The sequence below is a fragment of the Falco punctatus genome, assembly GCF_963210335.1.
Source record: "Falco punctatus genome assembly, chromosome: 3".
In the NCBI taxonomy this organism is placed as follows: domain Eukaryota; kingdom Metazoa; phylum Chordata; class Aves; order Falconiformes; family Falconidae; genus Falco; species Falco punctatus.
The window spans coordinates 110,698,075-110,715,740 of record NC_137582.1 but is presented as its reverse complement, the minus strand read 5'-3'; the positions used below and the strand labels follow the sequence as shown (position 1 = coordinate 110,715,740).

The 17,666-nt window shown below is 43.0% G+C and overlaps 1 protein-coding gene across 6 annotated transcripts in view; it reads left to right on the top strand.

The window, feature by feature from the left end:
• UBR4 (ubiquitin protein ligase E3 component n-recognin 4) overlaps nucleotides 1–17,666 on the top strand; it is a 79,914-nt gene that overhangs the window by 581 nt on the left and 61,667 nt on the right. For 4 of the 6 annotated variants that reach the window (XM_080381333.1, XM_080381332.1, XM_080381331.1 and 1 more), the window contains exons 1-25: nucleotides 111–324; nucleotides 4,475–4,572; nucleotides 5,298–5,401; nucleotides 6,058–6,187; nucleotides 6,285–6,424; nucleotides 6,781–6,883; nucleotides 7,405–7,546; nucleotides 7,702–7,826; nucleotides 8,535–8,659; nucleotides 8,899–8,958; nucleotides 9,083–9,273; nucleotides 9,504–9,603; nucleotides 9,693–9,830; nucleotides 10,338–10,455; nucleotides 10,886–11,073; nucleotides 11,648–11,807; nucleotides 11,940–12,025; nucleotides 13,013–13,182; nucleotides 13,851–14,133; nucleotides 14,735–14,867; nucleotides 15,281–15,360; nucleotides 15,995–16,123; nucleotides 16,578–16,760; nucleotides 16,987–17,109; nucleotides 17,199–17,428. In XM_080381333.1, the coding sequence (XP_080237459.1) occupies nucleotides 191–324; nucleotides 4,475–4,572; nucleotides 5,298–5,401; nucleotides 6,058–6,187; nucleotides 6,285–6,424; nucleotides 6,781–6,883; nucleotides 7,405–7,546; nucleotides 7,702–7,826; nucleotides 8,535–8,659; nucleotides 8,899–8,958; nucleotides 9,083–9,273; nucleotides 9,504–9,603; nucleotides 9,693–9,830; nucleotides 10,338–10,455; nucleotides 10,886–11,073; nucleotides 11,648–11,807; nucleotides 11,940–12,025; nucleotides 13,013–13,182; nucleotides 13,851–14,133; nucleotides 14,735–14,867; nucleotides 15,281–15,360; nucleotides 15,995–16,123; nucleotides 16,578–16,760; nucleotides 16,987–17,109; nucleotides 17,199–17,428 (3,473 nt within the window). In that variant the 5' untranslated portion in view covers nucleotides 111–190. Of the gene's footprint in view, nucleotides 1–4; nucleotides 325–4,474; nucleotides 4,573–5,297; nucleotides 5,402–6,057; nucleotides 6,188–6,284; nucleotides 6,425–6,780; nucleotides 6,884–7,404; nucleotides 7,547–7,701; nucleotides 7,827–8,534; nucleotides 8,660–8,898; nucleotides 8,959–9,082; nucleotides 9,274–9,503; nucleotides 9,604–9,692; nucleotides 9,831–10,337; nucleotides 10,456–10,885; nucleotides 11,074–11,647; nucleotides 11,808–11,939; nucleotides 12,026–13,012; nucleotides 13,183–13,850; nucleotides 14,134–14,734; nucleotides 14,868–15,280; nucleotides 15,361–15,994; nucleotides 16,124–16,577; nucleotides 16,761–16,986; nucleotides 17,110–17,198; nucleotides 17,429–17,666 lie in introns of those variants that run through there. The other 2 variants (XM_080381335.1, XM_080381334.1) reach the window with 2 other exon arrangements.

The following is a 17,666-nucleotide window of genomic DNA, read 5'->3' as shown; positions in this document are numbered from 1 at the left end:
CAAAGTGCTGACTCATGTACTGCGCAGGCGCCTGGGCCGGGCCCTGCTCTGCCAATCGAGCGGCGGGACGGGCATTGGGTCACTTCCTGTCTCGCGGCGCGTGGGGGGGGCACTTCCGGCTCGCCGTCCCCCTCCGCCGCCGCGGCCCCCCCGCCCCCCCGCCCCTTCCCTCGCCCAGCGGAGCGGCAAGATGGCGGCCGGCGGCGGCGCGGGGGCCGCGGCGGAGCCGGGCTGGGAGGTGGCCGTGCGGCCGCTGCTCTCCGCCTCCTATTCGGCCTTCGAGATGAAGGAGCTCCCGCAGCTGCTCGCCTCGGTTATCGAGAGGTGAGGGCTCACCTGGCCGGGCCGGGGGGCGGCCCGAGCCTCGCCTCCCCTTGCCCTCAGCGGCGTTCTGAGAGGGCGGGCGCCCGGCGGCGGGGAGCCCCCCGGCGAGGCAGTGCTGGGCGTGGGGGGGGGCTCCGCCGGTGCGGGGCTGCGGGGGGCAGCCGAGGGGCGTCCCCGCCCGGGGCTGGGTGGGGGACAGCGGCGGGGCTGGGCTGGGGGCCGGGGGCTTGCGCCCCGCTGGGGCTCCCGGCGCCAGAAGGAGCCGCGGGCAGGGAGTTACTCACGGCCAGGCTCTCGCTTTCCCGGGGCCTGGGAGGCTCCCGGGTGGTGCCCTTGGGAGCTAATAAGCGGGGATGAGGGTGCCCGGCCGGCTGCTGGCCTTGGCTGCTGCTCGGCCGCAGCGGAGCACCTCTGACAGTTACCCCGCCGAGAGGCTTCGGGACGCTTCTTGCGGTTTTGCTTTTGATGAAGCGCGTTAGGCTTTTGCAGGCTGTACGGTGAAAAGTGGTGTCTCACGTCTCCTCTGCTGACAGGCTCCTCGGCGGGGGGGGGCTTTGGGTGCCATTGGCTTCCTTTTAGGTCTCTACCGGTGAAATGCAGCTTGTGTTTTAAGGAGAAATAAAGCTGAAGCAAATCAGGTCTGCCCTTTCTTAACCAGGAAGATTAGACTCGGAGCACAAGTACTCATTAGAGCCGTTTTATTTAACATAAAGCTTGTTTTATGTTCTAAAACGCAAGGTCTAAATGCCATAGCATTGTGCTCAGATGCAGCCCTGAGTTGTTAGGAAACAAAAAATAAATGTTGCAGTGAGGAAGATAATAAAATAAAGCCTTGTGGTATTTCACTTAATATAGAATGGCTGAGCGTACGAACAGTGCACGCTTCAAATTAGCGTTCTGTGCCTATAGAGGTACAGCAGTGTTTCACCCAGAAAGCCGCACATACTCAATATTTATGTAATTTGGGCAGTTCTTAGGCTAATCTTTCTTTTGGGGACCATTTCAGTTTCGCTTTTCCTTGCGGAGCTCTGCTGTCAGCGGGCTTAAACTTCGTTACTGGAGTGGTTTTGGTAGCAGAATATCACAGAAACACTTAAGTGGATGCGCTTTTGGGAAAGGGCCGTTTCCTCCCGTGGTGAGAACGATGGTTCTGTTTGCCACTTGAGACAGAAGTTTGTTGCCTTTAAGTAGCGCTGCCCGAGGTTTGAGTTGTGTGCCTGGTACTGACCACGTTTCAGATGCGGTGAGGTTTAATGCAAGCACAAGGTCTGTGGAGTCTGCGGGACGATATAGTTTATTTCATGCTTTGATATAACACGTGACAAATTGCAGGGGGGGGAAAAAAAAGCTAATAATCTATCTTTAGATTTCTAATCTAAAATGTTTTATCTGTTCAAGTTATTTTTAGAAGATGATTGTTAGCTCTTGTAGCAAGACTGTTGGTTGACACCGTCTGCAAAGTGGTTGGATTTCCCATTAAATAAATGTGCTGTAATAACAGTGAAATGACTAATGTTATTCTTGTCAAAATAAATTAATAAACTCCTTTTCTTAACAACTCTTATATTTAATTTTTAAGTTTAAGCGTAGTCAAATTACTGGAGTTCTCCTGTTAGCCGGTATATTCAAGAATCGATTGACTTTGGCCTTCTATTTGATGTAAGTTACAGAAATGCTGACTTGGAAAGGTGTAACTGAAGCGGAACGGGGTTTCCAAAGTCTGTGACAGTCAAAGGAGGCTGTTTTTTAGGGAAGGGTTTTCAACAGGGGGACAACTCCTGCATCTGCTACTGTGCCTTTCCAAGGAAGAGGCTGCTTTTGTGCCTGCTGCCTTACATAAAGGGTCTATTTTGGGCCTGGTTAAGATTTGGAAGCAGAACTGAGAAAGGAGGTAGTATTTGTTGCAGACGTGTTTATTTGATACTGTCACGGAGGCTTCTCACTTACCGTGAGTAATGGGTTTCCCTGGGAAGCAAAAGTTACTTGAGCAATAAATCACAGTACAATAGCCCAAAGTTATTATTAAATCTCACTGTAGATGCAAAACAACACTTCAGCACATCACAGATTAAGCTGTTATCTTTTATTTGTTTTTATTTGCAAGAACTTGATGATTGACTGACAGATGCCTTCCACTTTTCACTACCATAGCAAGTCCACAACTTGTTTTATTAGAACTCAAGCCTCTTATTGCCCAGTCCAGATGAAATTCCTTATCTTGTTCTGGTTTCTGCACCTTTGTGTTCTTATACCTTGTGGGTGTTGTGTCATGTGCAGTTTGACCTATACAGCAGCACAGTACTTGAGGAGCTGCCAATTTCTCCTGTACTCTTCTTATTCCCAAACTATTCTCATTTGTTTTCTTAAAATACGCTGCGTACACCTACTGCTGCTGATTTATAGTTGGGTATAAAGAGGGAGGTGAACACAATTAAGAGTCTGAATATAAGGGAGCACAAACTTTTTTGTACATGCAGTCTCTGGGCTTGTTACCCATCAGTGCCCTTCTGGCAGGAGGTGGTGGGGTGAAGCCTGCTGGGTGACACCTCGGAACTGAGTCTTGCTACACTGCTGAGTGTCTTCAAGTAAAGCCTGTGTCTTTGTAACAGTTCCTTTGCTATTTCGGCAGCTTTTTCGGTAGACTAAATTAAAAACGGTTCTCAGAACTAGGGTATCAAAGCTGATGAGTATTTCTCTTTGTTTTTCTGGAGAAATTTTGTATTCTCAAGTTTCTCCTGTTTCAGCTATGTCTCCCATTATGACTGGAAATGATGACAGGGTGGAAAAAGGGAAGGTGACCGGGCATAAACTGGGCTTTGTCTGGGTCAGCAGGGAATCGTGTATCCTCTTCCTCCTCCCACCCTGCCAACGCTGGCATCGTTGCATGCGGGTGGGTGAGGGGATATGTGGGTCTCTTCTGCCATACTCTGCAGCAGCACTAGATGATCCCAGACATGAGAAATCATGGTTTCAGCTGGGTGTTTGTGCTGTGATGGGCTGATGACCCCTGCATCCCACCTCCTCTCCAGGAATAAACTGTTGCCAGAGGTGGAGAAGGCTGCGCTTTGAGGAATATATTAAAGTGGTTAGCAAAGTTGAGTTGTGCAATCTGTTCTTCTAGCTTGCTCATTCACATCGTTGACTGAAAATGTGAAAGAAAGCAATTTTAAGTGCTTAATAGCCAGATATCCATGTCCCTTGGTTTTGTCACGGGAAAAGTTAAGGGCAGAACTCGCAATGGGGGCAGAGCTGCGTTTCTGTTCTCGGGGTGGTTGCCTTCAGGTTTCTGTGCAGATGGGATGTGGTGTGACACTTTACTGCAGCCATCTTAATGTATCATTTCTCTGCATAAATAATGTTCTCCGTGGCCTGCGAGCCTCGCTGAGAAACCTCAGAGCCTTTCAGTGTGTGGATGTATGCTTTGCAATTTTTACTTTTGGTTTGAGTTGGTCTTAAATTTTAACTGGCTCAGAGCTTTGCGTGGATTTGCATGCGGGGCAGAACGATGCACGTCTCTGAAATGGCAAGTCTCTACCCGTGAGGCTGATTACGGTGGATGTGTTTTTCTCCTCTGAGTGTTGCCTGCCAAAAGTCTTTACTCCCCAGCTTGTTGCAGACGCTGCTTTGTGTATGTGTTGTTATTATGCAATTGCCCGTTTCGATCCTTCTGTTTTGCAGAATTGCACAAACCTCTGTTGACTCTGTGCCTTGACAGAAAGGGAATGCCTGTGCTCCAGTCCTGGCAAATCCTGCCAAGCGTTAGGAGAAGAAACTCCAAACTTTACGGGCAGCTGAGTTTAGAATAACTTAAAAATTAACGACCCTCCAACAGGGAGAGCGATTGTTAAAGAGGCTGACCTGTTGATGTTATAAAGGAGAAATATTTGCAGTATTGGAATTATGTTCCTAATTTTCCTGTGTGGGTAGTGATGCTGATGCTGTGATTTGTCTCCTGCTGGAAGGTTCAGACCTGAGGGCGGGAGAGATGGGACATGAGGGAGGGGACTGTGTTCTCGAAACTTGGATTTGGAAAGAACATGTGATTTTAATGATCTTGTCTTTTATCTGTTGATATAACATATTCTGAGCATTGTGTGGTGCCTCTATTGTGCTGTATACAATTGACGTATCTCCTGTTCTCCTGTTGCAGTGAATCTGAAATCCTGCACCATGACAAACAATATGAGCCTTTTTACTCTTCCTTCGTTGCACTTTCTACACATTACATCACTACTGTGTGCAGTCTGAGTAAGTGTTCCCCGTCCTTTGCTTCTCTTGCTCTTGTGTTACAACTAGGATATAGTAAAAGTAAACCAGGACTATTGTCCTTTTGGTGTTTGTTTCGAGCCTTCTTTCTGAATTAGACTTCAAGACAGAGCGCGTGAGGCCAGCGTTGTTAGCTTTTATACTGGCAAAATGTCCTTGCAGATGGAAGGGGGAAGCTTGTTGATAGGAGTATTTGGCCACCAAGTACTGGACAGTGTTGACTTTTTGGTTGCTTGCTCATTGGCCTGACTTCATTTAGGGAAAATAATTTTTGGTCAAATGAAGTGTTTAAATCAGTTTTGAGAACTTTTAGATTATTCTTCAGGAGTTGTGTTATGATGTTGGAATTAATGATAGAAACATTGTGACTCAAAATACGCTGTATTATTTTAGCGGACGTAATTTAGCAATTTCAGCAAAAAAGCGGGTTTGGTCAACTTGTTTCATGTTCTTTGGTGCTTCTGTCAGTATTCAGTGATGCTGCTGGGGAAGCCATTTTATCTATCTAAATTACCTTGTCTGGGTAGAAAGTATCATCCTTGCTTTACTGACGTTTCTTGGATTAAATTTTAATGAGTTCAATTTCTATTGCATCTGTGTGCATGTATCCATGTTGCATAGCAATCTGCTTTATTGAAAGCGTTAAGAACATATTATGCTGAATTGTTTTAAAACTTGTACTGAGTGCAAGCGTCTGCTTTTTTCAGTACCAAGAAACCAATTGCAGTCAGTGGCAGCTGCATGTAAAGTCCTGATTGAATTCTCACTGCTGCGTCTTGAGAACCCAGATGAAGCATGTGCTGTTTCACAGGTGAGCACAGATATTGACCAAGTGGGTGAGCCTGAATGTGGCAATGGACTTTGGCCTCTAATTCAGAAATATTTTCTCTAATGTTGCATAAAGCAAAATTAATTAAATTCTTAAAACACGTCAGTACAAACTGGTACCTGCTGAATCTTCCCTCTGCATTCTTTTCTCAGAATTCTGGCTTGTGAGCAAGCTGAAATAAAGGTGACCTGAAGCCTTGGTTGATTCTCTTGCAATTTCCTACAGTCTGGTTTTGTATTGAGTTTTTAAAGCTGGATTCTTCCCCAGTTGTATTTCAGTCTTCTGGGAAAGCATAGATCTTAAAAGCTTGAATCTTAAAAGAGGAAAGGCATGTGAGAAGTGTTCACATAAAGCCAGCCCTACCTGAAGCTACATTAAGCCTTAGTGAGTCATAGGAGGGAGAGCTTTTCCAGATGCTTTTCCCTAACAGGCACATGGGACAGTTAGCGACCTGAATTACCTGCAGTTAGTAAGCAGTCACAATCTTTGGTATGAGATCAGAGTGGATTTGAGATGTTGCAGTAGCCTTACTAGTTGAAGTTGCAGTACTCTCAATGCAGCTGCTTGCAATAAACTATATGGAGGAATAATTGGAATGAAGAGAGTTTAAATTGTACTTGATGTCTTTTTCCTTGTAGAAACACCTCATTCTGCTGATAAAGGGACTGTGCACAGGCTGCAGCCGCCTCGATCGAACTGAAATCATTACCTTCACAGCAATGATGAAATCAGCCAAGCTGCCTCAGACTGTCAAAACCCTCTCTGATGGTAGGTGTTTTAATTTAGATTACTGCAACACTTGATTACGTGTAGAAAACACTGTGGGTTTGATGTATGAAATGGTGATGTGCTCTTTGCCCTGCAGTAGAGGACCAGAAGGAGCTGGCCTCCCCGGTGAGCCCAGAACTAAGACAGAAAGAAGTACAGATGAACTTCCTCAATCAGCTGACATCAGTCTTTAACCCTAGAGTCTCGTCATCACCATCTAGCACGCCAGAGACACAGGTAAACAAACAGCCCTAGAATAAGGCTGAAAAAAGCAGCCTGAATTTTAGCATTAATAACATGGGTGCCAGGAAGAACAGAGGGCAGTAAGCAGCAGGTTTTTAATACACATGTAAAAAACCCTTTTCTTAAGTGTTTAAATCCTACTTGCATGTTGATGAATGGCAAACGACGAACTGCTGCTTGCAATGTATTGGCAAAAGTAGTTTGTTGCCTAATGGAAGCTCGTGCTCAGTGATATTCGTAGCATTTTTGAGTTCTGTTGCTGATACTCCTCGCCTGCGGCGTTGAGACTTTCTGCAACACTGTATATTTTTAATGCTTCCGTAATATATATAGTATGTGCTTGCTTTTAGGTGGAAGGAGAGAATGAGGATCAAGCTTCCACAGATCAAACCTCTGCAGCGAAGACAAAAAGCATATTCATTGCTCAGAATGTAGCCAGCCTGCAAGAACTTGGTGAGAATCAGCTTTCTGGCCTTAGGGGGGGAAAAAATGCTCGAGCAAATGTCTCTGCAGTGTAAGGCCTTACAGAATGGGAAGCAACTTTCTGACCTAAAGGATTCACTCATTGCGTGCTGATGCTGCCAAGGGAGGTTGTGGCTGTAAGGTATTTTCTTCATTGCGGAGGAGATGGGCTCAGTATAGTTGTGTGCCGTTGCTGTGTTTTGAGGTGGTAAGGCAGGCAGGCAATATAAAATACCTTATGGGATGGATTATTGAGCAGGTGTGAGTTAGACCTGTTGTGCCCTGTAACATGCACACAGAGCTTTGTGACAGCCGTTATGAGTACTGGCTGAAAACTTCACCATCTGGTCTCTGTGTTGTAAACTAGTCTTCATCCTGTTACCTCATCTAGGATGATATTTTGTCACCACATAGAGTAATTAAGTCAATTATTAATGACTGTTATATCTGTTCTGCATAGAAGCTCTCCCACTGAGCAGTAAAAATAACACTACTTTTAAATATTTTGGTAGGTGGCTCTGAAAAACTGCTGAGAGTGTGCCTGAACCTCCCCTATTTTTTGCGATACATAAATCGATTTCAGGATGCGGTGTCGGCCAACTCATTTTTTATTATGCCAGCCACGGTGGCAGATGCCACTGCTGTTCGCAACGGGTAAGTGTCTGTCGCTGCTCTTCGGTAGATGCAGGGTACGGCAACAGAAAATAACTGTGCTGGCTATGCAGTATCAGTTATTATGCTGCTCTTGTGAGCTGTCTGATGTGTACTTTGCGTTGCTGAACCTTAACATATGTCATTACTTACTATAGATTTCATTCGCTGGTAATAGATGTGACCATGGCACTGGATACTCTGTCTCTGCCTGTATTGGAGCCCCTGACTCCCACGCGTCTCCAAGATGTGACTGTTCTTGCTCTCAGCTGTCTCTATGCAGGTGAATGGATTTTCTGTATTTGTTTTGTAACTTTTAAGTTGCTCTTGCTTTTGTTTTGCTTTGTTACCTGAATGTTTGAGGCTCAGCCCACAAGTAACCTTTATTTCTTATGAACTTGAAAGCTATGCAGCATACTGCATGGTATGGTGACTGGGTTAATAGGAAAGTCGTTACAGTGACGCTGAATTTCTGTTATGTTCTGCAAAGATTCTTGTCAGTGTCTGAGAGAAAGACTGACTGATTCAGCATCTTAATAGCCTGTAATTTCTGCTCTTTTTTTTTTTTACGTTCATAGCGTAATATATTTTTGCAGTGCTTATGGCTTCTACTTAATTGGTTATAGACCCAAATCAACCTTGTTTCCCAGGAGTGGTTTAAATACTCCAGAATCCCCAATGTTTAATTGGTATGGGTAAGATTTTAAAGAGATAATGGCAGTGAAGTATAAAGATTGCCTAGAAAATGGTATCGAATTAAATGGTAAAGCATTTCCTCCTGTAATTGTTCTCATGTGGTTTTGTGGGAAAAAATTTCCTCTTTTGAGAGTAATTCAGGAAAAAAAATTAATCAGTCAGCTGTTACTCCGAGTATTCCCCACTCCATCAAGTTTACGGGCATGTTTGCTACTGTTTGTTTTAATGTGCTAAGTAGGAGCATTGAGTAGATTGGCTCTTAATCAGAATGTTACCTCCACTTGTTTTTGATCAGGTGTGAGTGTGGCAACTTGCATGGCCATCCTACATGTAGGTAGCACTCAACAGGTACGAACTGGGTCAACAAGTTCCAAAGAAGAAGATTATGAAAATGATGCTGCTACTATTGTACAGAAATGTGTAAGTATAGGAGAGAGCGTGTTTATTAGTTTTCATTCTCAGCAAGTGGGGTGCGTAGAATTTGTATTTATTTGGATTGCAATACTTACCTAGTATTTCTAGCTATTAGACTGGCTGATAAAGGAAGTAATGAGGTGGCTAATTGTAGAGGGCAAAACGCAATTGTATTTGGAGTTTTTATTTTTATTATTGCCCAGTGGAGCGCTTAAACATCACCATGGTTTTGGATTTATTTGCAGCTTGAAATCTATGAAATGATTGGACAAGCCATCAGCAATTCACGCCGTGCAGGGGGTGAGGTAAGATTTGCATCTCAAGAAGCTTTTTCAGTGTTTTTGTGCTGGTGTATTTTGGCATTTAGATTGACATTATTTTCTCTTTTTGGTGCTTTCCCTGCCTTCCCCTTCACTTCTGGCATGATAGCATTATCAGAACTTCCAGCTGCTCGGGGCTTGGTGTTTGCTGAACAGCCTCTTCCTCATCTTGAACCTCAGCCCCACGGCCTTGGCTGATAAGGGGAAGGAGAAAGATCCATTGGCTGCTCTTCGCGTCAGAGACATTATTGCTCGTACTAAGGAGGGCGTTGGGTCTCCCAAACTAGGACCTGGCAAAGGGTATGTAAATACCCCCCTGCAGTACTCACTGTTCGTGTATCTAACCATGCCCAGCAAGCCTCTACTATGGAGTTTTGTTGGTCTCTTGAAATATTATCTCTGTTTATAATTCAAGTCTTGATTCTTGGAAAGAAGAGAAGTCATCTTCAGTTTAGCCAAGCAGTCATTTCACTCAACGTATATATTTATTTCCCCCTTGAAATTACATTGTGTCCTTTTTGTTTCTGTAGACATCAAGGGTTTGGTGTCCTGTCAGTAGTGCTAGCAAATCATGCTATCAAATTGCTGTCATCCCTCTTTCAAGATCTGCAAGTGGAGGCATTGCACAAGGTGTGTAAGTAGCATGTATGTTCTTGCAAAACATTTTGCCTTCTTCACTGGAAAACACTTTAAATTCTCTTTTCAATGCTGTCCTCCAGGGCTGGGAGAGTGATGGTCCACCAGCAGTGCTGGATATCATGGCTCAGAGCACATCCATCCAGAGAATTCAGCGGCTGATAGACTCTGTGCCACTCACTAATTTGCTGCTGACTTTGCTATCTACTTCCTACAGAAAGGTAGGAGCTGCCATACAGCTAGAGAACTTCTGTAGCTGAGCCACTGCTACTAAGTGTCATCTGCCTGGAAAATTCTCACTTTACAAACTGTGACTGTGCTAAGAAGAATTTAGAATTCTTTTAGAAGCTGTCACTGGGGGCCTCTCCCTTTCCTCTTTTCAGAGATGTAAATTTGACAGACTTGTTCTCATAAAAGTTTTCTGTGAGCTCAGTGGCATTGGTGAGTTTAGTGAGAAGGTGAAAAGGCTGTATTCCAAATGGATGCTTTTCTGTCGAAGCTGTTACTTGAAGTGTTGCTTACAGGCTTGGAATAGATTATTTGTTTTCAGCCATCCTATGTAATGTTTAATGTAACCTAAGGGGGAGAAGCCTTGAAAACCTGTTAATAAATTAGTTGAGACAAATTTGCTAGAAGAAAACTTAAAATGCTTTTGGAAGTTACTCTTTGTTTTCAAATTCTTATCTTTCGTAATCCTAAAATTTAACTTGTTCTGCTGTTCCTCTAAGGCTTGTGTCTTGCAGCGTCAGAGGAAAGGCTCTATGAGCAGTGATGCAAGTGCCTCCACTGATTCTAATACTTACTATGAGGATGATTTTAGCAGCACTGAGGAGGACAGCAGCCAAGGTAATGGAGTTTGCAGCAAGCAACTTAAGTCAGGATTTTACGCTGTCTTTCAGATTTAGTGGAAACCTGGATACTGGGCTGTTGCCTTCTTGGGCTGGAATGACATGTAATGCTGAAAATATGAAGTTTGGAAGATCTGTTTGGCAGAAGTAATGCTGACTGTACTCTTTTATGTAAACTGAAGCCTGAGTGGCTGGAATTCAGGCAGTATTTGCTTAAGAGGAGAGTGGAAATAATTTCTTCTTGTAAATTCCTGCTTAGACTTCTGTAGAAGTGCTTGGCCTTGTGATTTGGAAAGGAAGAATGATGATAGCAAACACCTTAACTCTGCTCACTGAAACTCTTTTTCAGGCCTTTTCTAAGCTGAGTGGTTTGTGTAAGGTATTTGCTTATAATAGTATGCTTTTGTTTTTCCTGACGCCTGCGTTAGATGACGACAGTGAACCAATCCTTGGGCAATGGTTTGAAGAGACAATCTCTCCGAGCAAAGAGAAAGTGGCCCCGCCGCCGCCGCCGCCTCCACCACCTCTGGAGAGCTCGCCTAGAGTAAAAAGCCCAAACAAACAGACTGCAGGAGAGAATGGGAATATCCTGGCCAGCCGCAAAGATCCTGAGTTGGTATGGGAAGGTCTTGGGGCTTCATGAAGTAACTGATGTGCTGGAGCGTTGTTTACCTGTTAGTGGCTAGCAGTGTTGACAGACAGCATGATAAATGTTTTTTTAATATTGACAGTGTATTTTAAGTACATTGCTAATTGAGCATCAGTGATTGTCTTGACTTTGAAGAAAGATGTTTTCTCTACTCTTCTGTCAGGTGGAATGTCACAGTATTTGTTACTGCCAAGGAGGCAAAGACTGAAGATAATATCTATTTGGGTTAAACAGGGAGAGGGAAAACGAGGGCAGAACTGTAAGAGAAATGACTCGCTGATGGAATGCTTTTAGCTCCAACTCCGTCGGGTAAAGACAAAAATAAATACTGCAGTTGAGAAGTTAGAGATGTGCAACCTTTTCAGAGAATTCTAAAATTGGTCATGATATAGAACAGAGTTCAGCGAGCTGGCTTGTGACAAGTAAACCTGTACTCCACTGCTGGGGTGGAGTTATGGGACTTGATTTATTTTGCTGGTGGTTTAGTATATGTTTAACATGCTTTTGTTGCTTCTGTAGTGTTTCCTCTTTTTCTTTTCAGTTTCTGAGCCTAGCTTCAAACATTTTGAACTTTATCACTACTTCTATGCTGAACTCAAGGAATAACTTCATTCGCAACTACCTGAGTGTGTCTCTTTCGGAGCAACACATGGCTACGCTGGCTAGCATCATCAAAGAAGTGGATAAGGACGGGCTTAAGGGTGAGTGAGCAGAAATTTTCTGTTAGAGAACATAGACTTTAGGATTTCTAGGAGTACATTTTCTTAGTTTCATGTGGAAATTGTAAATGTAGGAGAGCAACAGTAGTCAGTTACTTGATTCCTGTCTTACAGGCACATCAGATGAGGAGTTTGCTGCTGCACTGTATCACTTCAACCATTCCTTAGTGACCTCAGATCTTCAGTCCCCTGCGTTGCAGGTAAGTCTGTGATTGAATGTGTAAATAACATGAAGAAATGTTGTTGTCTGTTAATGTCTCTTCATGGATTCTCTGCACTTTGAGCAGTGGGTTGATGATTCCATTTGGCCCTAGAGTATATTCTTTTGCAAACAGATCTTGGAATATTTTGGATCCAATGAGTTGGATGAGCTTTGCAGTCATCCAGTACTAAATGTCCTGCAGGGCGTAACTTAATGTCTAGAGTTCAAATTAATCCACTGAACTTTGAAGGTGATGAAAGCTGAAAAGGAAATGAGTTTGTTTATTTTGTTTTGGAGGGTTGTCCATGCGTTTTATCAAGAGGCTTTCCTGCATATTTGCTTTGCTGTCAGGACTGATGCCAAAAGGCCTTGGAATTCTCTCAGGAGAGGAAAAAAAATAATCCTTTTGCTTTCATGTACTAACTTTGTAGCCTCTAGGTTTCTTTGCTAGGTTGTGGGCTGACCCGACTTAGCACTATAAGTAGAGGTTATAAATCTGCTTACCAATCAGTGAATTCAATCCCTGTACTTTTTGTTGAGTGTTTTGTACTGTATTTGAAATACTTCGTTGTTGTTGTTTTTTTAAGCAGTTGGGCTTTTCAGAAATCTGCCTTTTTACTATATTTGAAAAGAAGCAAGCATTACTGTGATCAAAGGGGTCATCTTCCAAATTCTTAGTTACTGAACATAGTAGCATAATCTCTCCTGCTGCGATGTTGCAGTAAATGGGTAGAGCTCATTAATGTAATTTTTTCTGCATTGGCATTGAAGTTGAAAGTTTGTTGTGTTTTAGGTGGCAAAGTGGCAGCATAAGTGTCCCTCCATAGCCATGCCGTATATTTCAGATAGGAGAGAAATTGCTGTGTGCACCCTTACGAGCTCTGGGAGCCCTGGTGTTTATTGTCACGTGTATGTTCAGATCATGCTTTTAATTAAAGCACTGGACAGACTTGCCTTTTTTCAAAAAGTCTCTGTTTTGTTGCAGAACACACTCCTCCAGCAGCTGGGAGTTGCCCCTTTTTCTGAAGGTCCATGGCCTCTCTACATCCATCCTCAAAGTTTGTCGGTGCTCTCACGACTTCTCCTGATTTGGCAGCATAAAGCCACTGCCCAGGGAGATCCTGACGTTCCAGAATGCCTTAAAGTTTGGGAAAGGTGAGGTAATTTTATGTTAAGGTGAAAGTCAGTCATATCTTACCTCTAATTTTCTGTCAAGTGAAAATTCTCTGAGACCAGTGTAACAAGCGTGTCTGCGTTCTCTGAGCGTTGATGGTGTGTGATGCTTGGAGGAGCAGAAGGTCAATCCAGTGTTGCTGGAGTCCTTCATCTAAGCGTGTAAATGAAACCTAGATTCAGGATTTAAGTGGGTGGAGGCTGAATTACTGACAATGTCAAAATGCCATTTTTAAAAAGGGAAGGCAAATGTCTTATTTCAGCAGGTTTCTGGTACGATGGTGCCAAGGTTTTTCCTCTCCTCCGTTACCTGAATGTGCAAGTCTGTGATAGGATTTAGCTGACTGAAAGCTGCAGTGAACAGCCTTTCCTGTGGCAACAGCTTTGCCTCTCTTTCTCCCTTCGAATGATTGTTCATATTTTTCATCAAATGTATTGGGTGCTAATGGAGTTTCTGTAGGTTTTACTGTTCGCGTGGTCTCATTCCAGTATGTAAGCAGTGAATAATTTGTGAAATTGACAGTATTAGAAGAACAAACAGAAAAATATAATTATGAAGATCTTTCTCTAAACTCTAGTTAAAGAGGTTTTAAAGAGGGATCTAAGCAAGGAGAAAAGTAAACTTTATAAACTCTCTCTCCTGTTGTCAGGTTTGTCGGCACACTGAAGCAAAATGCCTTGCAGGGGACTCTTCCCAGTGACACGGAAGATCTGAATGTTGAACATCTCCAGCTGCTGCTGCTTATTTTTCACAATTTCTCTGAGAGGGGTCGCAGATCTATCATGATGCTTTGTATCCAGACAATTGTGGAGCTGACAGTGAACATGGATACCCAGCAAGGTTCTGTGCCCCTTATTGTGGCGCGCCTGCTCTTGGTCTTCGACTACCTGCTCCATCAGTATTCCAAGGCCCCCATGTACCTATTTGAACAGGTAAGATTTTGCTATCATGTTCTGGATATTTAATTGGTCACCCAGCAGAAGTCTGTAACAAGCAATTATTTGGTGTGTTCTGGTCTCTTCATGGCCTTTTTGTGAGTAAATTGGTTTTGGTGGTGTTAGAAGACCTTGGAGTTACAATGCATGATTAACTACAGCTGCTGATTCCTAGCAGCAGGTTCAGCTTGAGTGTAAATTCCTGGTGTAACTACTGTCCTAATAAATCCTGGTAAGGACAGAACATATGTCTCGCCTTATCTTTCAAAATCTCGACTATTTGGGTATTTAGGCACTGTTTTGCTAATACCTGGTATACCATGCTTTAGCTTGTCACTGTTGAGGTTTTTGGCACTGTTCTCATTAGTGCGATACTCATGTTTTGTGCATAGCTTTTTCAGTTGTTGGAAGCGTGACTGTTGATTTAAACTGCTCACTCTAGAATAAAAATCACCAGATAGGTTCCAGGGCTTCCCTCAGAGGCTGGAAATGATTTAGCAACAGAGTATTTTATGGTTCTTTATGGTGGTGGTGTTCTTCCCCCCTGTCCCTTAATGACGAGGATGTCATGGGTGCTTTTTTGTTTGTTTTAACTTAGGTGCAGTATAATTTGCTGACTCCACCCATTGGCTGGGTAAGTGGATCCCAGGATAGTAGCAGACGAACGTCAGTCCCGCTTTATCATGGATTTAAAGAAGTGGAAGAAAACTGGACCAAACACTGTTCATCAGGTAGGAAAGAAAACGTAAGGAGTTTTTTATTCCAAGATATGCTTTTACAAATAACAGAGAGCCCTGGTGTGGACAGCTTTTCCTACTTTTAATGGGCACAGTTACAACAGGTGAAACTGCATGTAATAATGCAAGACAAGTTTTATTAAATGAAATTACTGTCATGTAGGAGTATGCTACAAGAAATTAAAAATAAGTATGTATTTATTGTGTCAGGAGTGTAGGAGTAGGAGAACCTTTGCTGCATATAGTATAGGTTAGAGCACTTATAATGCGTCACGGAGTTAGCTTAGTAGAATCTGGTAGTGGACTTAAAATGTGAAAGGTTATGGGGGTGGAGGAGAGAGAATAATACAATACTACCTAATTAAAACTGTCACTTTGAACATTTTTTTTCTGTCCTGATGTTCCAGATGCAGTTCTACAACCCAGGTTCTACTGCATCCTGTCTCTAGAAGCTTCTGAAGATGATCTGAACCGTCTAGATAGCATGGTATTGGGATTTCTGTTTTAAAGACCTTTCTGTAAGCCTTCAGAAAGCCACGTTGTTTTGACAAGAGCCAGGGAAAACAGACAAGAAGGAAAGACTTGATGAAGCAGAAAGACCAGAAATTTTTCACTTAAGTGGAGAGTAGTGGCTGGATAAGACAATACGGGATTCCTTTTTGCGCCTAATTGCGTGTCAGGGAAGTCAGTATGCAAAGGCTGTGAAGATGTGTTGGACTGCTTGTAGTAATGCTTGTGATTCAAATATGTGTGCTGTGACAAGAGGGCCCTGTCACGGCCACGCTTGTTTTTCTGTGCTGCTGAAACATCTTAAACTAAGACACATGGCATTGGAGTTGCTTCCTCATCATTTTGCTCCATGTTCTTTCTGGGTTTTGTTTCCTCACTAAATTTATTGTCATCAAGATTATGGGCTTGCTCCATCCATGCTTCCTCATAACCAGTTCAGTGGTACTCCAACTGGGGAGAGAAAAAACAGACAGAACTAACTTCCTGAAGTTTTATTTTGCATACTTTTGGTCTGTGGGTATTCTGAATACTTTAGAGAAGAGCTTGGCTGTATATAAATGTAGAGCTGTGCAATTTGCAAAGCAAAGATCCTGACTTGTCATCTCTTGCAGGTTTGTGAGGTCCTTTTCTCTAGGACTACGAAGTATGATGAGCTTTACACAGCCCTGACTTCATTACTTGCAGCTGGATCACAGTTTGATACACTTAGGAGAAAAGAGAACAAAAATGTCACTGCACTGGTAAGGCAGTATTGCTGTAGTGTTGTCTGTGTTGAGGAATAACAAGTTTTCAAACTTTGTATTTTCAAGCAAAGTACTTAAAAGTATTTCGGACAGTGGTTGGAGTAACGGGGAACTTAAAAATCCCACAGCTATTAGTAGTGTTTATGGTGGCAGTACATCTCATGAGTTTTTAATCCATCACATGTTTTAGACTTGCTGTATGTCCCTGGTAGTTCCAGGAGGTCTGGCTAGAACATGACCAAGAAGAAAAAAATTGTGTGCTCTTCCCTTTTTCTTTTCTAACTCCTCTTCGTTGCTTAACGTGTTGTATAATATGACAGAAACTCAGTCTAGTATGCGTTCATCTGATGTGGCCCGTGTACAGGAGTCGAGAGTTTCTGATAAGATAATTTCACTAGCTGTAATGATTGAAACTTTGTTTACTAATTTGTCCAACTGTACTTTTGTTTAGGAAGCCTGTGCACTTCAATACTACTTCCTGATATTATGGCGGATACTAGGGATTTTGCCTCCGTCCAAAACCTACATGAATCAGTTGGCTATGAACACACCAGAGATGAGTGAATGTGATATTTTACACACATTGCGCTGGTCTTCCCGGCTGCGAATCCCATCTTATGTCACATGGATTAAGGTAAAGCCTCATATTTATAGGGATGTTTTGTAACATTGTTGAGAGTAAGAATGTCAGTCTCTTGTTCTTCCATGCTGACTGCACGTGGGATTTGTTATATGGGCATGATGGTGAGAAATGGGAACTTGTGTCCGTGTTTTCTAAAGTGTTCTAGCCTGTTAATTGTCAGAGTGGTTAATGATCGAGAACTTTTGAAGTGTGACAGGGCTTTTTTTGGCATCTGTAGGATCACCTTACCAAGCAGGGCATGAAAGCTGACCATGCTGCTTCTCTCATTGAATTGGCCTCCAGCAAGTGCAGCTCAGTGAAGTACGATGTAGAAATAACAGAAGAATACTTTGCTCGACAGGTAAGGGGGGGTGAATGCAATTGCACATACAGAGCTTCTCTTTTCATGGAATGATTTGCACTTATTGTTCCATCCCTTTGTATTTTAAGATATCTTCTTTCTGTGGTGTTGATTGCACAACTATTCTCCAACTGCACGAAGTTCCCAGTTTACAATCCATTTACACCCTTGATGCTGCAATTTCCAAGATTCAGGTTTCTTTAGATGAGCACTTTTCTAAGCTAGCTGCAGAAACCGATCCGCAGAAGTCTTCAGAGATAACCAAGAACCTCCTGCCTGCTACTCTACAGCTTATTGACACGTATGCTACGTTTACCAGGTACAGTCCTTTCAGATTGCTAGTAGGAATACAATTTTCTTCTGTGCGTAGGACTTTCTTTGCATTTTGTTTGTTGTTTTCTTAGACATAGGTGCCTTTTTTTTTGTAGTCCAGTATAATTACTCTAACTTGCATCCTCTAGAGTGTCTGTTGTTTTAAAAGAAGAATAAAACGTAGCTTCTCAAGCCATGTATGTGAAGTTGTTGTTTCTAAGTAGCATCCTTGTCTGATCTTTCAA